Source organism: Lactuca serriola, chromosome 2, assembly GCF_051521515.1.
Source record: "Lactuca serriola cultivar US96UC23 chromosome 2, Lser_US96UC23_V15, whole genome shotgun sequence".
NCBI classification, from domain to species: domain Eukaryota; kingdom Viridiplantae; phylum Streptophyta; class Magnoliopsida; order Asterales; family Asteraceae; genus Lactuca; species Lactuca serriola.
In genome coordinates, this window is record NC_136409.1 from 229,172,681 (window position 1) to 229,194,352 (window position 21,672).

A 21,672-nucleotide genomic window follows, 5' to 3' on the forward strand; every position below is an offset into this window, starting at 1 on the left:
GTTATAACGAAGAAGTTATGACCAAACCAAGTTCCGTGATAAATCCGGAAAATACCTTGTCGCGTAAAAATTTAGTTTTCGATAAACTAGTTTTTAGCCTTAGTGATGTAAATGAAAGTTGTAGAACTCGTGAAAATAATCAACTTTCATATAAAGACCGTTTGAATCTGACTTCGTATGAGGAAGTTATGATTTTTCGAAGTTTCAGCTTAGCAGTAGACAGCTAAAAACTCGAATTTTAGATCGAGTGATTTTTAGCCGACACAACCTAAACGAGAATTGAAGGTCTCGTCATTAGTAGTGCAACGGTAAAAAGTCTGACGAAAACGGACGTCGGATGAAGAAGTTATGAATTTTTAACGGATTTTCCTGTCCCGGTCTGTTAAAAATAATAATATTAAAATTAAAGTCAAAATTAGCCGACGAAGTCTAAACGAAAGTTGTAGAGCATAATTCTAGCTTCGCGTGGATATAAAGAACGTCAAAAACGGAGCTCGTATGCGAAAATTATGGATTTTAGAAGTTTTTGCACATTTTTCAAGAAAATTCGCATGAATAGTGAAACGCCACGTCACCCTCGCTCGGAGTTGGCCACGTATCCGAAGCTGCTGCGTGGCAATGCCCGAGAAGCGACGCATGTCGCACAGGAGTCCGAAGTCGTCACGTGGTACTCGCATGCCTGCCTCGTGCCCTACTCGCGTGTCGCATGCTGATTCGACCGAGGGTGCGGTCCAATGGCTATCCGACGCGCCTCGCATTGATCACCCTCGCATGCGCAACCCACCTGCGAGCCACCTGCTGTCCGAGCTGAAGACCGAGCCGAAGACCCAGCCGATGACGCGCCTGAAGCTGATGACTCCTCGCATCCGAAGCTCAGCCCTATATAAGGGGTGCGAGCCCTCTCGGCTAGTTTTAGAAATTTGGCATTTTCACCCCCTCTTTCAATATTTTTACGATCCCGACATCCCCCAAAGCCCCGATACTGATTCTAAAGCCCGAAACACGCCTTGAGACTCTCGAGAATCCCGAAAAATTTATCTTTTCGGTTTCGAAGCTCTACCTTCGCAGAGCCCGGTTTTCAAGAAAATTCCCGGTTTTCAACAACGAAAGTCATATTTAGAGCCGAAGTACTGCCCAAATTAATATTTTAGCCCCCGGTTATTTCACGGTGAGTTTAATATATAGAAATAATTGTATGTTATGTGTTATATGTGCTACGTGCTTTTTAGTGTTATTATTCCGGGTTATTTTCCCGGGTTATTTTTAATTGCTATTTTTAATAGCAACGAAATACCTTTGACCATGTGATCAGTGAAAGGACTTAGATTCACGTTGGTACTGGTATGTAGCCTCTGGCCATGTGGAACATGTCTCCGTAAGAGAATGAATTCTATTCTATGGTAGTGGCAGAAGGTTAGATAGGGCTATAAGCCTGAAATCTACCGAAATGTTAATCCGAAGTTGTATATCTTCTGTGCCGTTTGGGCCAAAGCTTTATTGATGTATATCAAAGCACGGAAATTGTTATGTCTCATTGATTGTATATCTTTAAATCAAGTCAATGATCGATATAGAATGTTTGTCACATAATTTACATATGCCCTTGTTGTTCCTTGTTCCTCTTTGCTTCTGCCCTACTAAAGTATATATATGGCATAACGTTATATTGTATCTATTATTGAACTCACTAAGCGTGTCCGCTTACCCTCTCGATGTTTAACAAATTGCAGGAGATAAACATCCAGTATAGTTATATACTGGTAGAAGATTTTTGAATAGTTTGAAACTATTGTATCGATGGAAGCTTATGAATAGTTTGAAACTATTGTATTTTGCACTCCCATATGTATAAAACTATAGAATCCTGGGAAGTTATGTAATATATAACACTTTAAAATAGTCGGTTTGTATCCAGTAGTTTGTAATCTCTTTATCAATGTAAAATATTGTTTTTATGAATATGCAAGTAGCATGTTTTGGAGTAACTATATTGTCGAGTATGAAAGTTTGGGTCTTTCATAAATACGAAAGTTAGGGTCTTTCAATCATGGTATCAGAGCAGTAGTTTGAGTGAACTAAATTCCACGGATTGGTATTTAGACTTAAACTATTGAAAGTTCAATATATGAACTAAATCATTATAAGTATAGGGATACAAACCATAGGAAATATATAAGTAAAAGTATTAGGTAATAATAAACCCTAATATTCTAAAATACAATGTTACTCCGTATTGCAAGGCAATGGCTGAACAGGTTAGTAGCCATACCCCTGAGGTTGGTGGAGGTCCTCAACCCGAGGAAGTGAATACTCCAGTATCTCCTCGCGAGGAGCGACTCTTGGGTAAACTTACCGGTGTTATTCGACAGACTCTCGAAGAACACAAAAAGAATGGTGATAAGGGTAAAGAGAAAGCCACTGGAGAATCTTCAAAAGGAGAGGTGAAGCGTCCCTCATTCAAAGATTTCAAGAGTAGTGGTGCTACAGAGTTTTCCGGTGTTCTCAATCCCATTATTGTTCTTACTTGGATCCAGAACACAGAGAAAGTGTTTCGTATTTCTCATGTGGATAATGAAGAAAAGGCTAACTATGCTTCCGCAATGCTCATCGGAGAAGCATTGGTCTGGTGGGAAGCAACATATGAAGCTCTCAACGGGTTTGACCAGGAGAATTTAGCTTGGGAAATGTTTAAAACTCGTTTGCTAGAGAAGTATTGTCCTCTAGACATGAGGAGGAGATTGGAGAAGGAATTCCTCGAGCTTAAACAAGGAGGAATGACTGTGAATGAGTATGAAACTCAGTTTAATCAAAGAGCAAGGTTTGCTACAAAGTATATTCCAACTGAAGACGAGAAAATTCAGTTATTCATGGAGGGACTACGACACGAAATCCACGATTTCGTTGCCAATCGAGAAGTTCTGTCATTCGATAAAGCCGTTGAATATGCTCGAAGACGTGAGCATGACTTAGAAATACGTGGTGCCACTATTACTGCTCCGAAGCAACCACGTACTGAAAGAACTGTTCCTTCTTTTCTACCAGCTCAATCCGTTCGGACTAATCCTGGTAATCAAGTTCAAACTCAAAGTGTCTCTCGTGGACGCGGTAGATCACAATCTTTTTCTATGCAATCGCCTTCATGTCGTATTTGTGGAAGGAATCATCCGGGCCAATGCAAAATAGACAAGGAATCCATTGTCTGTTATGGATGCGGAGAAAAGGGTCATATAAAGCCAGCTTGCCCAAGAAAGGATGTTACTTGTTATGCATGTGGTATTACTGGCCACAAGAAGCGTTTTTGCCCTACTCTTACTAGTCAGATGACGGGAAGTCAAGCTTCTGTTCAACAACCGGCGAGAAGCCAAGTCCCTGCTCAACAATCAAAGGGTACTCCAACTAAAAAGGAGGAGGTGCCGAAAGCTAGGGCTCGTGCATTTCAGATTACCTCAGAGGAGGCACGCGAGGACCCGAATGTTGTGACGGGTACATTTCTTGTCAACTCTAGACCTGCTCACATCTTATTTGATTCTGGTGCCTCAGATTCTTTTGTGTCTTACGAATTTGCGCATTCCTTTCAAATTGCTTGCTTTGTACTCGCGCAACCATTTCACGTAGATACTGCGGGAAGTATATCATTACTTGCTGATAAAGTCTATAGGGATTGTGTTATGGAAATTGAAGGCTATACTTTTCTCGCTAACCTGATCCCTATCTCCTTGCCCAACTTTGATATTATTCTCGGCATGGATTGGTTATCAAAGAACCACGCTGAACTCTTGTGCTATGAAAAGATAGTACGCATTCCTATTGAAGGGGAGAATCATATCTATGTCTACGGTGAACAAAGACTCTTAAAAATAATCTCTTTCCTTAAAGCTCGTAAATTCATATCGAAAGGATGTTCTATCTATCTAGCATACACAGTTGATGTCTCAAAAGAGGAGAAGAAAGCTGTAAATGATGTTCCCGTTGTTAACGAATATCCTGACGTTTTCCCTGACGACTTGCCTGGCCTTCCTCCGGATAGGCAAGTAGAATTTCGAATTGACCTTGTGCCTGGTGCTGCTCCGATTGCAATGACTCCTTATCGTCTTGCGCCAGCTGAGATGAAAGAAATGATGATCCAACTGCAAGAACTACTTGACAGGGGTTTCATTCGACCGAGTACCTCTCCCTGGGGTGCTCCGGTACTATTTGTCAAGAAGAAAGATGGATCGATGCGGATGTGCATTGATTATCGTGAGCTGAATAAGGTGACTATCAAGAACAAGTACCCACTACCTCGCATCGACGATTTGTTCGATCAACTTCAGGGTGTTAGCTATTTCTCAAAAATTGATTTAAGATCTGGCTATCATCAGTTGAAAGTTCACGAGCAAGATGTACCGAAGACTGCTTTTCGTACTCGATATGGACATTATGAATTCCTTGTTATGCCGTTTGGTTTAACAAACGCTCCGGCTGTATTCATGGATATGATGAATCGGGTATGCCGCCCAATGCTCGATAAATCAGTCATCGTATTCATTGATGATATTCTAATCTATTCCAAGTCTGAAGCTGATCATGCCATTCATATTCGTGCGGTATTGGAACTTCTTCGAAAGGAGAAACTATATGCTAAATTCTCGAAATGTGAATTTTGGCTTCGCCAAGTTCAATTTCTCGGCCATGTTATTTCTAGTGATGGTGTATCCGTGGATCCTATCAAAATCGAAGCCATTCAAAATTGGGAAGTGCCCCGTAATGCTTCCGAAATTCGTAGTTTCTTAGGTCTCGCGGGATATTACCGGAGATTCATTAAAGACTTTTCTCGTATAGCCGTACCTCTCACGAGTCTTACACGGAAAGAAGTGAAGTTCGAATGGGGTGAAACCCAAGAAAGAGCTTTCTCAACTCTAAAAGATCTTTTGACTCATGCTCCAATCTTATCACTCCCAGAAGGTGATGATGATTTCTCCGTATATAGCGATGCTTCAAGATTGGGACTCGGTTGTGTGTTGATGCAACGTGGCAAAGTAATAGCCTATGCCTCAAGACAACTGAAAGATTATGAAAAGAATTATCCCACTCATGATCTCGAACTCGCTGCAGTGGTATTTGCCCTAAAACTTTGGAGGCATTATCTTTTTGGTACAAAGTGCCAATTATTTACCGACCACAAAAGTCTCAAGTACATATTCAGTCAGCAAACTTTGAATATGAGACAACAACGAGCCATGGAGCTGATCAAAGATTATGATTGTGAAATCCTATATCACCCTGGAAAAGCTAACGTGGTTGCTGATGCACTTAGCAGAAAAGTTTATCGCAATAGTATGTGTTATGCCATTACTCATACTACAGTAAAATTCACTATTTTAGATGAATTAGAGAAATGGCAAGAAGAGGCCCTAAAGCCAGAAAATGTGAAGAAAGAAGGGATGATACATTATAATGATGCTCTACTTGATGATCCGCAAGGATTAAAAGTATTCAAGAATCGGTTGTGGATTCCAAAGATCGGTGGATTGAGACAGAAGATTTTAGATGAAGCCCATAAATCTAAACTGTCAATCCATCCTGGTACAAGTAAAATGTACTATGATGTAAGAGCTGATTATTGGTGGCCTGGATTAAAGAGAGACATTGGAAGATATATACAAGAATGCTTAGTATGCTTACAAGTCAAAGCAGAGCACCAAAAGCCTTATGGAACCCCAGAAAGTCTTAGTGTTCCTGTATGGAAATGGGAGGAATTGTCCATGGATTTCATTACCAAATTGCCAAAGACTGCTAGACAGCATGATAGCATTTGGGTAATTGTCGACCGCCTGACTAAAAGCGCTCATTTTCTTGCCATGCGTGAAACGGCCCCAATGGAGAAATACGCACAAGTATACTTGGATGAAATTGTGGCAAGACATGGTGTGCCACTAAAGATCATCTCCGATCGTGATACTCGCTTCACTTCTCACTTTTGGGCGAGTATGCAACGTGAATTAGGATCTCGAGTTGCTCTCAGCACAGCATATCATCCCCAGACAGATGGTCAAACGGAGAGAACAATCCAAACAGTAGAAGATATGCTTCGTGCATGTGTCTTGGAGTTCGGTGGTAACTGGGATAAATACTTACCTCTTGTCGAATTCTCGTATAATAATAGTTACCACGCTTCAATCAAAATGCCACCATATGAAGCATTATATGGTCGCAAGTGTCGTACTCCATTATGTTGGCGAGACATAGGACAGAAGATCCTTGGAGGCCCTGAAATGATTCAAGACACCACCGACAAAATTCAAATCGTACGAGAAAGAATGAAAGCGGCCCAGGATCGACAAAAGTCCTATACAGAAAAGAGAAGACGACCCATAGAATTCCAAGTGGGTGATTTCGTGATGCTGAAGGTATCTCCATGGAAAGGCCTTATGAGATTCGGGAAGAAAGGAAAGTTAAGTCCTAGATTTGTTGGTCCTTTCAAAATCATCCTGAGAATTGGAAAGCAAGCATACCGCTTAGGATTACCTGAAGATTTGGCAGGTATTCATGATGTGTTTCATGTTAGCTATCTGCGCAAATGCTTGAGCATCAATGATGAGACAGTTCCATTATCTGAAGTGAAATTGGATAATAAGTTAAGATATGTAGAAGAGCCGGAAGAGATCGTGAATGAAAGAACAACTAATCTACGTAATAAAGAAGTGGAGTTGGTGCTTGTCAAGTGGAAACACCATCGAGGCCCAAATTATACTTGGGAAAATAAGAATGAGATAAGAGCAAAATATCCCCATTTATTTTAATCGATGTAATTTCGGGGACGAAATCCTCAAAAGGAGGAGGTATTTGTAACATACACGTTTTGAAATCGTGTTTTAAGTAAATAATATTATGAAATATTATGTGAATTTGAATGTTGAGTTCTAACAGATAGTTTTTACTAGAATTGAAGTAAAACTATGCTTAGAATCATTCAGAAAGTATTGGAAGTCTTATGAGATTCCAATTAAAAGCCAAATAGTGAAATATAGCAAAAATATAAAATCTGGAATAAGTAAAATTTTATTATTGAAAGTTATAGATAATCTCGTTAGAAACATTTAGGCGAAAACCTCATCAAAATCCGAGTTATAACGAAGAAGTTATGACCAAACCAAGTTCCGTGATAAATCCGGAAAATACCTTGTCGCGTAAAAATTTAGTTTTCGATAAACTAGTTTTTAGCCTTAGTGATGTAAATGAAAGTTGTAGAACTCGTGAAAATAATCAACTTTCATATAAAGACCGTTTGAATCTGACTTCGTATGAGGAAGTTATGATTTTTCGAAGTTTCAGCTTAGCAGTAGACAGCTAAAAACTCGAATTTTAGATCGAGTGATTTTTAGCCGACACAACCTAAACGAGAATTGAAGGTCTCGTCATTAGTAGTGCAACGGTAAAAAGTCTGACGAAAACGGACGTCGGATGAAGAAGTTATGAATTTTTAACGGATTTTCCTGTCCCGGTCTGTTAAAAATAATAATATTAAAATTAAAGTCAAAATTAGCCGACGAAGTCTAAACGAAAGTTGTAGAGCATAATTCTAGCTTCGCGTGGATATAAAGAACGTCAAAAACGGAGCTCGTATGCGAAAATTATGGATTTTAGAAGTTTTTGCACATTTTTCAAGAAAATTCGCATGAATAGTGAAACGCCACGTCACCCTCGCTCGGAGTTGGCCACGTATCCGAAGCTGCTGCGTGGCAATGCCCGAGAAGCGACGCATGTCGCACAGGAGTCCGAAGTCGTCACGTGGTACTCGCATGCCTGCCTCGTGCCCTACTCGCGTGTCGCATGCTGATTCGACCGAGGGTGCGGTCCAATGGCTATCCGACGCGCCTCGCATTGATCACCCTCGCATGCGCAACCCACCTGCGAGCCACCTGCTGTCCGAGCTGAAGACCGAGCCGAAGACCCAGCCGATGACGCGCCTGAAGCTGATGACTCCTCGCATCCGAAGCTCAGCCCTATATAAGGGGTGCGAGCCCTCTCGGCTAGTTTTAGAAATTTGGCATTTTCACCCCCTCTTTCAATATTTTTACGATCCCGACATCCCCCAAAGCCCCGATACTGATTCTAAAGCCCGAAACACGCCTTGAGACTCTCGAGAATCCCGAAAAATTTATCTTTTCGGTTTCGAAGCTCTACCTTCGCAGAGCCCGGTTTTCAAGAAAATTCCCGGTTTTCAACAACGAAAGTCATATTTAGAGCCGAAGTACTGCCCAAATTAATATTTTAGCCCCCGGTTATTTCACGGTGAGTTTAATATATAGAAATAATTGTATGTTATGTGTTATATGTGCTACGTGCTTTTTAGTGTTATTATTCCGGGTTATTTTCCCGGGTTATTTTTAATTGCTATTTTTAATAGCAACGAAATACCTTTGACCATGTGATCAGTGAAAGGACTTAGATTCACGTTGGTACTGGTATGTAGCCTCTGGCCATGTGGAACATGTCTCCGTAAGAGAATGAATTCTATTCTATGGTAGTGGCAGAAGGTTAGATAGGGCTATAAGCCTGAAATCTACCGAAATGTTAATCCGAAGTTGTATATCTTCTGTGCCGTTTGGGCCAAAGCTTTATTGATGTATATCAAAGCACGGAAATTGTTATGTCTCATTGATTGTATATCTTTAAATCAAGTCAATGATCGATATAGAATGTTTGTCACATAATTTACATATGCCCTTGTTGTTCCTTGTTCCTCTTTGCTTCTGCCCTACTAAAGTATATATATGGCATAACGTTATATTGTATCTATTATTGAACTCACTAAGCGTGTCCGCTTACCCTCTCGATGTTTAACAAATTGCAGGAGATAAACATCCAGTATAGTTATATACTGGTAGAAGATTTTTGAATAGTTTGAAACTATTGTATCGATGGAAGCTTATGAATAGTTTGAAACTATTGTATTTTGCACTCCCATATGTATAAAACTATAGAATCCTGGGAAGTTATGTAATATATAACACTTTAAAATAGTCGGTTTGTATCCAGTAGTTTGTAATCTCTTTATCAATGTAAAATATTGTTTTTATGAATATGCAAGTAGCATGTTTTGGAGTAACTATATTGTCGAGTATGAAAGTTTGGGTCTTTCATAAATACGAAAGTTAGGGTCTTTCATGAACTCTTCTAGGGTTTCCAGTGGCTGAAAACTGATGCCCTAGGGGTCTATTTATACTTGTGCTACTAGGGTTTCAGTCAAAACCCTAATGGACAGCTTAGGCCTTAAGCAGTCCAAGGAATCTTCTGGAATAAGGCCTCTATGGCCGAAATTAAGATGGACTCCTCTTAATTTCTTCCATGCCCTAATCCATAAGGATTCTTAGGCCAATATCAACTATCACACAATTGACAGTTCTAGTCCCCTTTATTTATTTAATGTCTTTTAGCCACATAATTAATTCTCAATTACTTATTGTCTAATATTAATTAAACTATATGATTTCTCTTTTAATATATTATTCATATAATATATCAATAAATCATAATAACCTCTCTCTCTCTCCTTAAATCATCTTAACAAGTTGCTTTGGTGAAGGCAACCCAAAAGGATCATGCATAACCGGGTCAAGTACATACCAAATATAGTTACGGGCTTAGACATTAATCCAACACATGAAACCATAAACTAAAAATGTAAGCTAAAGCTTAGTAAGTTCCCCCAAAGTACCACCACACAAACATATAACCAGAAAAATCACGGGTCCAAAACTTCCAGGTTGGATTACCCCCGGCCCACAACCTTTCGGTTAGAATTCCCCAGCCCACAACCATTTGGTTGGATTGACAATACATATTGGGTCCACAACCTCCCGGTTGGATTACCCTTGACCCACAAACTTTTTGGTTGGAATGCCCCGACCCACAACCTTTTGGTTGGATTGCCAATACATACTAAGTCCACAAACTCCTGGTTGGATTACCCCGGGCCCACAACCTTTTGGTTGGAAGGCCCCGACCCACAACCTTTCAGTTGGAATGCCCCAGTTTGTTGACTGGCAGCACAAAGCAATACAGTCTTAACCCCACCATATCATGTCGACATATACATAGCAATTAACACATATATAGAAACAGATGAACATAATACCAGTCAACAAACAAACAGACAGATCTACATAATACTACAACATAACGACATCCTATATACCAGGATACACAATCTAGTGGTCTTGAACCGCTTCGCCACAGGCTGTGACTGAATTGGAGCCTGCCTCCTCTCTCACACCTGGAGCTCCATCTCAATCTCCCGCTTCCTCGTGGCCTCCTGTAGCTCCAGAAGTGTACCATAACACTGTGTGGATACCGGGTCATCTGAGCTTGCTTAGAAGCAACAAACTCAGGACACAACATAGCTCTCTCCATAAACATATTGGTGATCTCAGTCAACGACTCAGTCCCCTATCTTAGATCCAAATACTCCTGAGCCAGCCTCTCCCGCTCCACCAATGGAACATATCTCGAGCGGAACATCTCATAGAGTTGTTCCCAAGACATGGTAGCCCTCTTCTCCGGAGTGTACGGGCTAGTCACCAACCTTCACTAGTCTTTTTCCCCTGACTAAAGAAGGTTTGAGCACACTTAACCTTCTGATCAGCAGGGCAGGAGCATGTAAAGAAACGCCTCTCAACATCGGACAACCACTTCATCGTGATAATCGGGTCCTGAACTCCATTGAACAATGGGAGCTTCGTATTATCAAAATCTGGTACTAAAAGGCTTTCTCCCCATGAAACCCAGCGGCCACAATGATTGTGGTAGCTGCAGCAACAACAGCCTCAGAAAGTGCAGTGTAACGGTCGTCAAAGAACTCCATCATGGCGGTCTTGATAGACCCAAAAAACTCCGGTATCTACCCCCGGATAATAGAAACAACCTTAGCATGAATAATCTCCCTAACTCGGTCCTCAGTCATCCCTGGCCTATCTTGGCCACTCGATCCAGCTCTTGACTCAAATCTCCTCGTGACCACCATACTGAAAATATTTCATAAAATATCATATAAGGTGCATTTCATACCATATGTGACATTCTAAATAACAAACCCCTAGGGTTTGTGACTTCCCTGCTACGTGTACAGGTCTTGTGCTTTCATTAGTATGGGCCCATACTACCTTCCACACCTACTTGTATTTTCCTCAGAGATCATCCCAACAACCCTAAAAGCACACAGTAGAATACATATACATCTTATTCTCACTCCTTAGATAAAATCTAGACATTCCTTAATTGGTCGGCTGCTTACACAAAACCATCCATGAAACTTCCACCAACTCTGCAGCACTCGTGTATGTTAATCATGCATAACATTGGATCCTATAGACAGTCAAATACTTGATTCTACCCTAAGCCCTTAATCAGACAAGAACAGGAAATAAGGCCAAACCAAACATTCTCAGGTTACATAATCTTAGTTATGTACGACTATGATGCATACACTAAGCAACTATAGTAATGATGCCAATTCCATATAAGAAAAAGTCCTAGGCTATCAGGCATCAATTATCAGGAAATTCTATCATGCAATTACTGAAGTTCCCTAGCTACCACTAGCATGTTGTTCTATCATAAACATAATTACAAATAACAATGTGTGTAATTTGGGGTATACTTTATTGCTATGGTTCATCATACACATAACATCCTTCCTTGTTTACTTTTGAAAAGAAATTTTGAAACTCAGTTAAAAAACTTATGCAGCTCCCTAGTTTGAGTCTAAATTCACAACAATTATCATCCAATCCTCTCAAACTAAGGCTCTGATACCAACTTGTAACACTAAAAAAATCACCATAAAAATTAAAATTTTCAAAATCAACCATGAATCAATATTGTTTATAAAAAAATTCATTGTTTAGAAATCATTATTTCAAATCAGGGTTTCCCTAGATGCGAAGATATAAAAACAGGAAGTTGTATATGATCACGCCTTCAGCTCCCCATGATCCTCGAATGTACCTGACAACTTAATACACAAAATCCCAACTTCTTAACACCTTAAGACTATCTAGAGCATGCATGGGGAAGAACTAAGCATCAAGATCACATTTTTATGACTCAAGACCCCTCATTGGGTCTGAAAGGACAACTTATTCAATCAAGAGCATGCCATGCTCAAGAATCACCATGATTGGGACCAAGATGTTCATAACTTCATGGCTAACAAGATCTAAAACAAATCATCATCAATTTCTGAGCTTTTTACCTTAAAATGATGCCAAATAGTGAGAAGATTTTGGATCTAAGATGCCTCACTCTTCCAAGGTAGTCTTCTCTTCTTCTCCATCCTTCTTAAGTCCCAAAAGTACCCTCAAAAGCTCAAGAACACTCTCAAGGTGGATTAGGGTTCTATATGGACGAAATGGCAAGTGGAGTCTGAAGAGTGAATGAGAAATGAGGAGTTAATGATGTTTATATATGGACCAAACCCTAAAAATAAGGGTTTGAGGATTTATCACGTATGCCCAACGCACTAGGGTCCGCCCCAGTACGCCCATCATAGACAACGTACGCCTAGCGTACTAACTTTTTGGCCAAAATCACCAAAATGCCACTATGGGTCATTCTTGCAATCTTTCTCAAGCACAAGGGTCAAAATGCAATATTCCTTCATACATAGGGTTAAAATTGAAAATACCTCGTCGTCGGGATGTTACACGGATGACTACCAATTGACCTAAGCCACCAAAACGGTCGTGAATAGCCTTGACGACACGAACCCAAAGAGTATTTCTCTCCTTAAGGAAACGCCATCTCCATTTATGAAGGAGAGCTTAATTGAAGGCATAAAGACTACCAACACTCAAACCCCCTTTTTCTTTATCTATAGGCACCACATCCCACTTTATCCATGTAATCTTTCGATCTTCATCTATCCCACCCCATAAAAACCTAGAACTTAAAGATTCCAACAACTTGCAAACAGAGAACGTAACCTTATAAAGAGACATAAAATAAAGGGAAAATTTCACATATATCATTGCAAACATTAAGTATTACGCCTATATCCTTTTAAAATCCGTAATTACATATATATCCTTCTTAAAATATTAAACTCACATTTATATCCAATCTTATAATTTAATGAGATATAAATCAATTAATATCAAAAAGTATAATTTTAAATCACAAATACAAATATATTTACCAAAATACCCTTTGCATATTATATATAAGTTAAATCCTTTTCTTTTTTCTAGAAATCGTTAACTAGGGAAAAATCAATTCCCTCATGATCGATCATCCATCCAAGAACCACCTTTCTTCTCACCCAAAAACCGAGTTCATCTCTCCCTCCAATCTTCCGATCTCCCTCATGGCCTCATCTTCTTCCCTCCTATCCCTCTATCGGCTACCACCACCGACAAGCCTCAACGTCGTCCTTCATGCCCTGTTGCTTTAGAAAAATAGTGCGCCGACCAATAATAACCATAGCGACTTCGGTTCTCCTTCCCCTTGTTCACGATATAAAAATTGTCACCAACACATCCCCTACTTCTTCTTATCATCGGTGGCCATCAATTGAAGCGTCAACCCTCAATTTCAAGTGTGTGGGAGCATTAAGCCTCAATTTCAAATATAAGTAGGTGTTGAATTCATGTCTAATTTTGTATGTGTTGATTGCTTTATAAATTATGGATTTTTTGTGATTAACCTAATGCGCATAGATTGCTTATTATTGAAGATTCATGCTTGATAAAATTTACAATATTTTCTTAAAGAACTGGAGTCCTAGTGTAACATCCCAACAATCATAGAAATTTAAATTTTTAAAAAACAACCCATTAACCATAAAGTGTTTACAAAACCATTGTTTCAAAAGTATCATAATCAGAGTATCCCAAGATCCAATGTCATAAAAACAGGAAGATGTGCACGATTATGCCTTCGCTTTCCGATAATCCTCTAGAGTACCTGAAGCAGTAAACTGAAGTCATAATACAAAGCTTAGTGATTTCCCCCAAAGTACCACCACACGACATAACAAACTAGGGATGAGATTTAGAACCGGAAAACCGGACCGGAACAGGAACCGAACCGGAACCGGACTCGTTAGAACCGTAATATATAGAACCGGGTCCGGTTCCGGGTTTAAAAATTGGCTTTATCCGGGTTCCGGGTAATCCGGGTTTGGGTCCATTGGGTCCGGGTAAACCGGGTCTAAAATCCGGAACCGATTTTTGGAACCGGAACCACTTTTAGGGTTGGAACCACTTTTTGTGAAACGTTTACAAGGTGCATATCTTATTCGTTTCAACTCCAATTGACATACGGTTTTTTCCAACATGTAGTTTAGAGTTTGTACATGATTCTAGACTATAAATTTGTCATTTTAGTTTTATATTCATTGACTTACAGTCCTCACAAGTTGAGATACCAAAGCTGAAAGTTTTTAGTTTTTTAGTTTTTTTGTATTCGGTGAAAGTTTTAAAACATGCATATCTAATTCGTTTGAAGTCGGATTGACATGTGGTTTTTTCCAAATTCTAGTTTACAGTTTGTACATGAGTTTAGACTATAATTTTGTCATTTTTGGTTTAACATTCAATGATTTACAGTCCTCCGAAGTCGGGATATCAAAACTGAAAATTTTCAACTTTTCAGCTATTTGTTTTTGTACTTTGTATTATGTGAAAATATTAACACAAGTATATCTCATTCGTTTAAATTCGGATTGACATGCGGGTTTTTCCAGAGTGTATTTTAGAGTTTGTACATGATTTTAGACTCTAATTTTGTTAATTGTGGTTTTGTATTCAATAAGTTACAGCCCTCCAAAGTCGGGATACCAATATGAAAATTTTCAAAGTTCAACCCACTAAGTAGTAAGTAATTACCAAAAAATTCCGGTTTTTTCGGGTTTTCCGGGTCTAAACCCACTTTATCCGGTTCCAACCTACCCACTTTGATGTTTCCGGGTTTTCCGGTTCTAGACCCACTTTACCCGGAACCATACCCGGAACCGGTTCCTACATACCGGTCCGGTTTCCGGTTCTATAAAATCCCGTTAACCGGTTCCGGGTTTTCCGGGTCCTGGTCCATCCGGTCCGGGTTTGGACCCGCTTTCATCCCTATAACAAACAACAACATGCAAATATGAGCCTTCAGCCTGACTGGATCGCCTCGCAGGGCCTACAGCCTATCTGGACCGCCCCAGGTATCTTAGCCTTTAGCACAAAGTATGACCGCCTCAACCCAACCACAATATGTCGATATATACAACAGATAAACATAAATACATATCTAGCAAATACATGTAATCATACAGATCTATTTATCTATCATATAACTAGCATAACATCATCCTATATACCATGTCATATAAACTAGTGGGCTGACATTGGTGCCTTCGACCCACAAGTACAGTGAGGGAAACTCACCTCTCAATCTGAACAAATAGCTAAATAGGTATCTGCTCCGAATCTCAGATATACCTATCACCTATTTATCAAATAGTGACCAATCTCAAATACAACTCAAAATACCAAAAATACCCTTAGATAAAAATTGGTCAAATTCAAAAATTAAAACTTGGTCAATAGAGCTGAGTACGCCTAACGTACTCAGCTGATACGCATGACATATACGAAGATTGACCAAAACGCAAGGAGTTGACCTCGTACGCCCAACGTACCTAGGTTACACCCAACATACACGATGGGTTCCTTCTTTTCTTATTAAGAGCTTAATCCTTAAGCTCTTTTTCCCATAATCCAGATCTAGTCCTAAACCAACGTCCTTAACCAAAAAGTTTCGAACTTTATGGTCTTGCATGGCCAACAAGTGCCCAATAACAAAAACCCTAACTACTTAACCCATTAAGACATTGTAACTCATGCATGGAAGGAAACTAACAATCAATGTTACATTTTATGCTTCTAGATGCTCTAAAATGTCTAAAAGGACAACTTATATGGACTAGAGTAGCTCATACTCATAATACCAAACTTATGGGATCAAAAGGACACAATTTCACGGACCAATAAGATCTAATCAATGCTTCATCAAGTTCAGAGCTTTTTACCTTCAAATGGTGTCAAATTAGGTTGCTATTCTGGATCCAAAGAGTTCCACTTCTCCAAGATGACCTTCTCTTCTTTTTCCCTCTCTCAAAAACACTAAAACACACTCAAAGGCTCACAAGTACCCTCAAATGGATTAGGGTTTGCAAAGTGGTCGAAATGGGAATAGAGGCTGATGTGTGACATCCCCAATTTCATGGCCAGAAAAGACCGATTTGTTTATGCTTTGTTTTTAAAAATCAGAGTAATCGTTTAATGAAGATTGTTACGGAATTTGTCCCCAAAATAAAAAAATATGATAAGAATTTATCAAAGCATTTCTTAAAGAAAAGTATTTTCATTATATAACAAAATCTCGGGATGTCATGTTCCGATACAGACACATAAGCATAAACAGAACTTACATTTATTTACACTAATGATTTACATCTCCTTTATTCTCTCACTGAAATATATCTTCGTATTGATACCTGTGATACAAAGAAAACTGAGTGGGTCAGGCTTGGGAGCCTGGTGAGCATATAGGGTTTTCAGCCACAATAATACATTTATTATATTCAATTATCAACAATCAACCCAAATACCCATCCCAATTATCTTCTTTATTTATTAAGGTTTTACCCTAAGAATCGATTATACTTTCTTCATTCATTCCTAAGGGTTTACCTAAGGAACTGGCACACAGTCCATTTGCTACCACAGTTTATACAATAGGCACTACGTCGCATAGTCACCAGGGTTCATACAATTGGCACTACGTCTCATAGTCACCAGGGTTTACACAATAGGCACTACGTCTCATAGTCACCTGGGTTCATACAATTGGCACTACGTCTCATAGTCACAAGGGTTTACACAATAGGAACTACGTCTCATAGTCACCTGGGTTTACACAAAAGGCACGAAGTCACATCGTCACCAAGGTTTATCAAATAGGCACGAAGTCGCATCGTCACCAACTATTCCATCTACCCATGTTCTACCCCACATTTTTGTAGATATAAATACAAACACAATTTAAATCATTTAACACCCGTATAAAAACATCAATTCCAAATCCATCTCAAATAGATAATTAATATATAACACATAGCATGCATTTCATAGCTAATACTTTATATTTATGTATTAGAAGAAAGTAACTATGCACTCACGCATATAAACAACAATATATATAAATATACACATAACACGTATTTTATAAAATACTTCATATTTATGTGTAAGATGAAAGTGACTATACACTCACTTGATCAGAAGATAATCGGGCAGCACTACGGCTTGCAGAAGTAGTGTTTCTCCGTAGATCTGGAAGATCTTCACAAAAACCGGCTCCTCGCGGGCAGCGCTTCGGCTCGGGAATAACGCTCTTCGGGATCCTCGGGGCTTCAGATCTCGCTTCGGGGCTCGGGAATAATACCGGGGCTTCGGGGTACAAACGGCACGCAAAACGAGGCAAATAACTAGAGAGAAGGATGGAATTTGCAAAAGAAACTCAGCTGCCTTCGGATCCCCTTTTATATGCTGAACCCTCGCACGTACGCGGGGCGTACGCCTCGGTTCGTAAACGCTTGCATCATCGGAGGTACTCAAGTGCTGACTTCGCCATCCTTCGCTGTACGCGGGGCGTACAACAGTACGCGGGGCGTACTTCGGATAGACCGGCTGACTCCTCTTCGGATAATATCGGAGGTTTAATTAAAAATAAATATTAAATATTTAGTAAACTTCAAAAATTCATATCTTCTTCATACGAACTCCGTTTTCGACATTCTTTATATCCACACGAAGGTGAGACTACGTTCTACAACTTTCGTTTAGACTCCGTCGGCTAATTTTGACTTTTGTTTTTATTAATTATTTTTAGGAGGTCGAGACAGAAAATTTCGTTATAAATTCATAACTTCTTCGTCCGACGTCCATTCTCGCCTAACTTTTCATCGTTTCGCTACTAACAACAAGATCTTCGATTCTCGTTTAGATTGTTTCGGCTAAAAACCGCTCGATCTCAAATCGAGTATTCGGGCTGCATACCGCTAAGTCGAAACTCAGAAAAATCATAACTTCCTCATACGAAGTTAGATTTGGACGTTCTTTTTATGCACACTCACGGTTTAACGAACTCTACAACTTTCATTTAGATCACTAAGGTTAAATATCGCTCTAACATAAATTCACTTTTTACGTCATTCAGCGTTGTGCCGGTTCTGTCGCGAAACTTCGACAGGTCATAACTTCTTCGTTATAATTCGGATTTCGACGTTCTTTATATGTACAGAATCCTTGTAACATATACTATAACCTAGTTAAGATTATTCACTCTAAATAATCTCCTATCAGAAACTCATTTTTGACGTTTATCGTCTTTAAATTGACTAGCACTGATCTACGGGCGTTACATGATGAAAGGAAGAAGATATGGGAGTAAAAGATGTTTAAATAGGGTCCAAACCCTAAAAATTAGGGTTTGAGGTTCTGGCACATACGCCCAACGTATGTACACCGAACGTACATGAGCTCCGCCCAATAATTACAAAAATGTCGTTATGGGCCATTTTGCAACACTTCTCATACATAAGGGCTAAAATGCAAATAATCTTCATACTCAGGGTTAATTGGAAATACATCATCATCAGGATGTTACACCTAATGACATTTACCTATTTAGATTTGGTCAATCATTTACCTGTTCCATATAGAAGGAACTAGAGTCTTAGTTTGGCTTAAAACCACAAATTCAAATGAACCAACTCTTATGTTTGGTTTCACCTGCTTGTTTTACACAAAATTTAGAAGAAATTTTGCTGGCTAAATATTTGACTTTATCTATGATTTTCTTCTTGATGTTGACTTACAGAAGCAAGAAAACAAATGAAGGATGCAAGTAAGATATTGGGTGGTCAATTATGTCTCTATTTTCATTCAAAGTAAACATTTGGTGGCTCATATATTCTTTTTCATATTCAATTTGATGTAGTTGCAATAAAGATATTTATGGCAGTAGTTCTTTACGTGGATATTGGAGGGTTTTGTATTTTGTATTCATGTGGATGAAGTTTTCCCACAATGAATTAGGTTTAATCCTTATTAAATGTATTTATGTCTAATCTTTATTAATTTGTAAAGGGTATTTTAGTACAATCATCTTTTGTTTTGATTTATAAATATAGTTTATGGTATTAAATTGATTTATACCTCATTAACTTATAAAAATAGAAATAAATGTGAGTTTAGTAGGTTAAAAAGAATATATATGTAATTATGAACTTTGGAAGGATATAGACATAATTCTTAACGTTTGCAAGGTCATGTATGAAATTTTCCCTAAAATAAATATCGAGGCTTCCAAGAACCAATTTGATTAAAGTCAACCTACCTCTAATAGACAAGAGCTTAATGTTCCAGTTTGCAAGCTTCTTTTGGAATCTTTGAACGATAATCTTCCATATATCAATCTTTGACATCGAACCACCAACAAGAAGCCCAAGATAAGAGAAGGGAGTTGACACAGCCCCATAACTGGTAACCAAAGCTAACTCTCGAATATCCTCCATGGAGCAACCAATATCAAACAAGTTAGACTTATGGAGATTTATCCTAAAACCAGACACTAAGAAAAAGCACTGCAAAATAACCACTATAGGTCTTATATTAGGCTCATCCCGCTCTCCTAAGAAAAATGCATCATCAACATAGAAAAGGTGAGAGACTACCATCATATCACCACCAACCCTCGCAACTCGGAACAACCCATAGAATATTGCATCTTCCAAGGCCACTTGTAGCCCTTCCATTGCGATAATAAATAAGAACGACGATAAAGGGTCACCCTGCCTTAAACCCCTATGTAGGCTAAACTCCTCTATAGGACTATCATTCACTGAAATTAACGCTCTTGAAGAAATAAGACACGTTTAATCCACCTTATCCACATATGATCAAAACCTATAAACTCCATAAGATGAATAAATAGTCCCAACTCAAAAAATCATATGCTTTATCAAAGCCCACTTTTAAAAATCATCAATCTCTGGCGCTTTTTTAATACTAATCAATAATTTCTCCAACTATTAATGGGTCATCTGAAATTTATCATCCAATGAAAAACGATCACTGCACTATACTAATAATCCCACTAATCACCTTCGACAACTGGTTTGCTAACAACTTAGCAATAATTTTATATTTTACACCAATCAAGCTTATTGGTCTATAGTCCTTCATAAATATAAGATTATCCACCTTCGTGATCACTGTTATAAACGAGGAATTACATCCTTTCGGGATAAAAACAAAATCAATGAACTCCTCCACGAAAACAAGTACATCCAACTTTAAAAGATTCCAATACTTCTTGATGAAACTGAACGCAAAACCATCCGATCCTGGCATGTTGCTCCCACAACACCAAACCGTCGTTTTGACCTCAGACTTAGAAAATCTCATCAAAAGATTTTCACGAATGCCCATGTCAAGCATTGTCAACCTCGGACTCGGATTCTGCCGATCAATTCCTTGAAATGGTTGAAATGTATCACGAAAAGAATTAAAGAAAACATTTTTAACTTGATTAGGAGCCGAGAGCCAAGAACCGTCAACCATAAAACTAGACACCTCTAGGCGCCTACGTCTTTTCTTTAAAATCGAGTGAAAATATTTTGTGTTTTCATCACCATCCACACCCCTATCTAATTTTAGATATTTGCAAAATATCCATATTTTCCAATTTTGCAAAGTCACCCAAAGTTTTTAGCACGTTGAGCAGCTAAATCATGACCATCATTTCCACTTTCCAAAAGAGTAACAATTTCATGTAGTATATTTATCAAAGAAACGTTTTCCCACTTCTTTGACTCCTAACAATCTTATGCCAAGCTTTTAAAGCATTCTTCATATTTTTTTAATTTATCTTTAAAAACAATAAATTTACTTACCCACACCTCATGTTGCACACTATTCCACGATGAAAGAACCAGACCATCAAAGACCTTCAAGATGGAACCATGAGACGAAAAGCTTAAAAGGAATGGGCCCAAAATCCTTCGGATCATTTTTAAGAATAATTAGGCAATGATTCGCACAAACCCTCGAAAGCACAAGAGCTGACAATTCCAAGAATCGATCTAACCAACTCCTCGAAACCAAAAACCAATCAAAAAACTCTTTATCTTGATGCCACTGTTAACCAATTACATGTAAAACAAAAAAACCTTGATGCTTAAGTAAATAGATGAATAGTAACAAAATAACCAAAAGCTTTTTATTAATAAGCAAAAGAAATTTACTGCTTGCTACAATAAACCAACGACCTTATTTATACTAATCTAAAAATAGTCATACTCAAACACAAATAAAACAAATAAAAATAAACTTTCCTAAAAAGATGAGACTTTCCTATTAAACCTATGGATCAAAACCAATTAACCAACAATCACACCTTAATTGGTTTGATCATACCACTCGTTCACAACCGCCTTTAATCACCTTTTTTTCATTCCAATTCTCAAACTTTTCCGGACACCTAACCTTCACCTTGATCACATCCAAAGTCTTCTCTCAATCCATTTGATTGTTGACAACACATGTAACATGTATCATGACATCCCGTTGGACACGTTCA

General features: G+C 38.7%; 1 protein-coding gene across 1 annotated transcript; it reads right to left on the minus strand.

Moving 5' to 3' along the window:
• Positions 1-12,803: 12,803 nt before the first annotated feature.
• Positions 12,804-19,846, minus strand: LOC145090153 (uncharacterized). Its single transcript, XM_079028484.1, has 5 exons — positions 19,429-19,846; positions 19,248-19,255; positions 18,739-18,821; positions 13,090-13,102; positions 12,804-12,965 (listed from the first exon to the last, which is right to left on the minus strand). The coding sequence occupies exons 1-5, from the start codon at positions 19,844-19,846 to the stop codon at positions 12,804-12,806; spliced, it is 684 nt and encodes a 227-aa protein (XP_078884610.1).
• Positions 19,847-21,672: the final 1,826 nt, after the last annotated feature.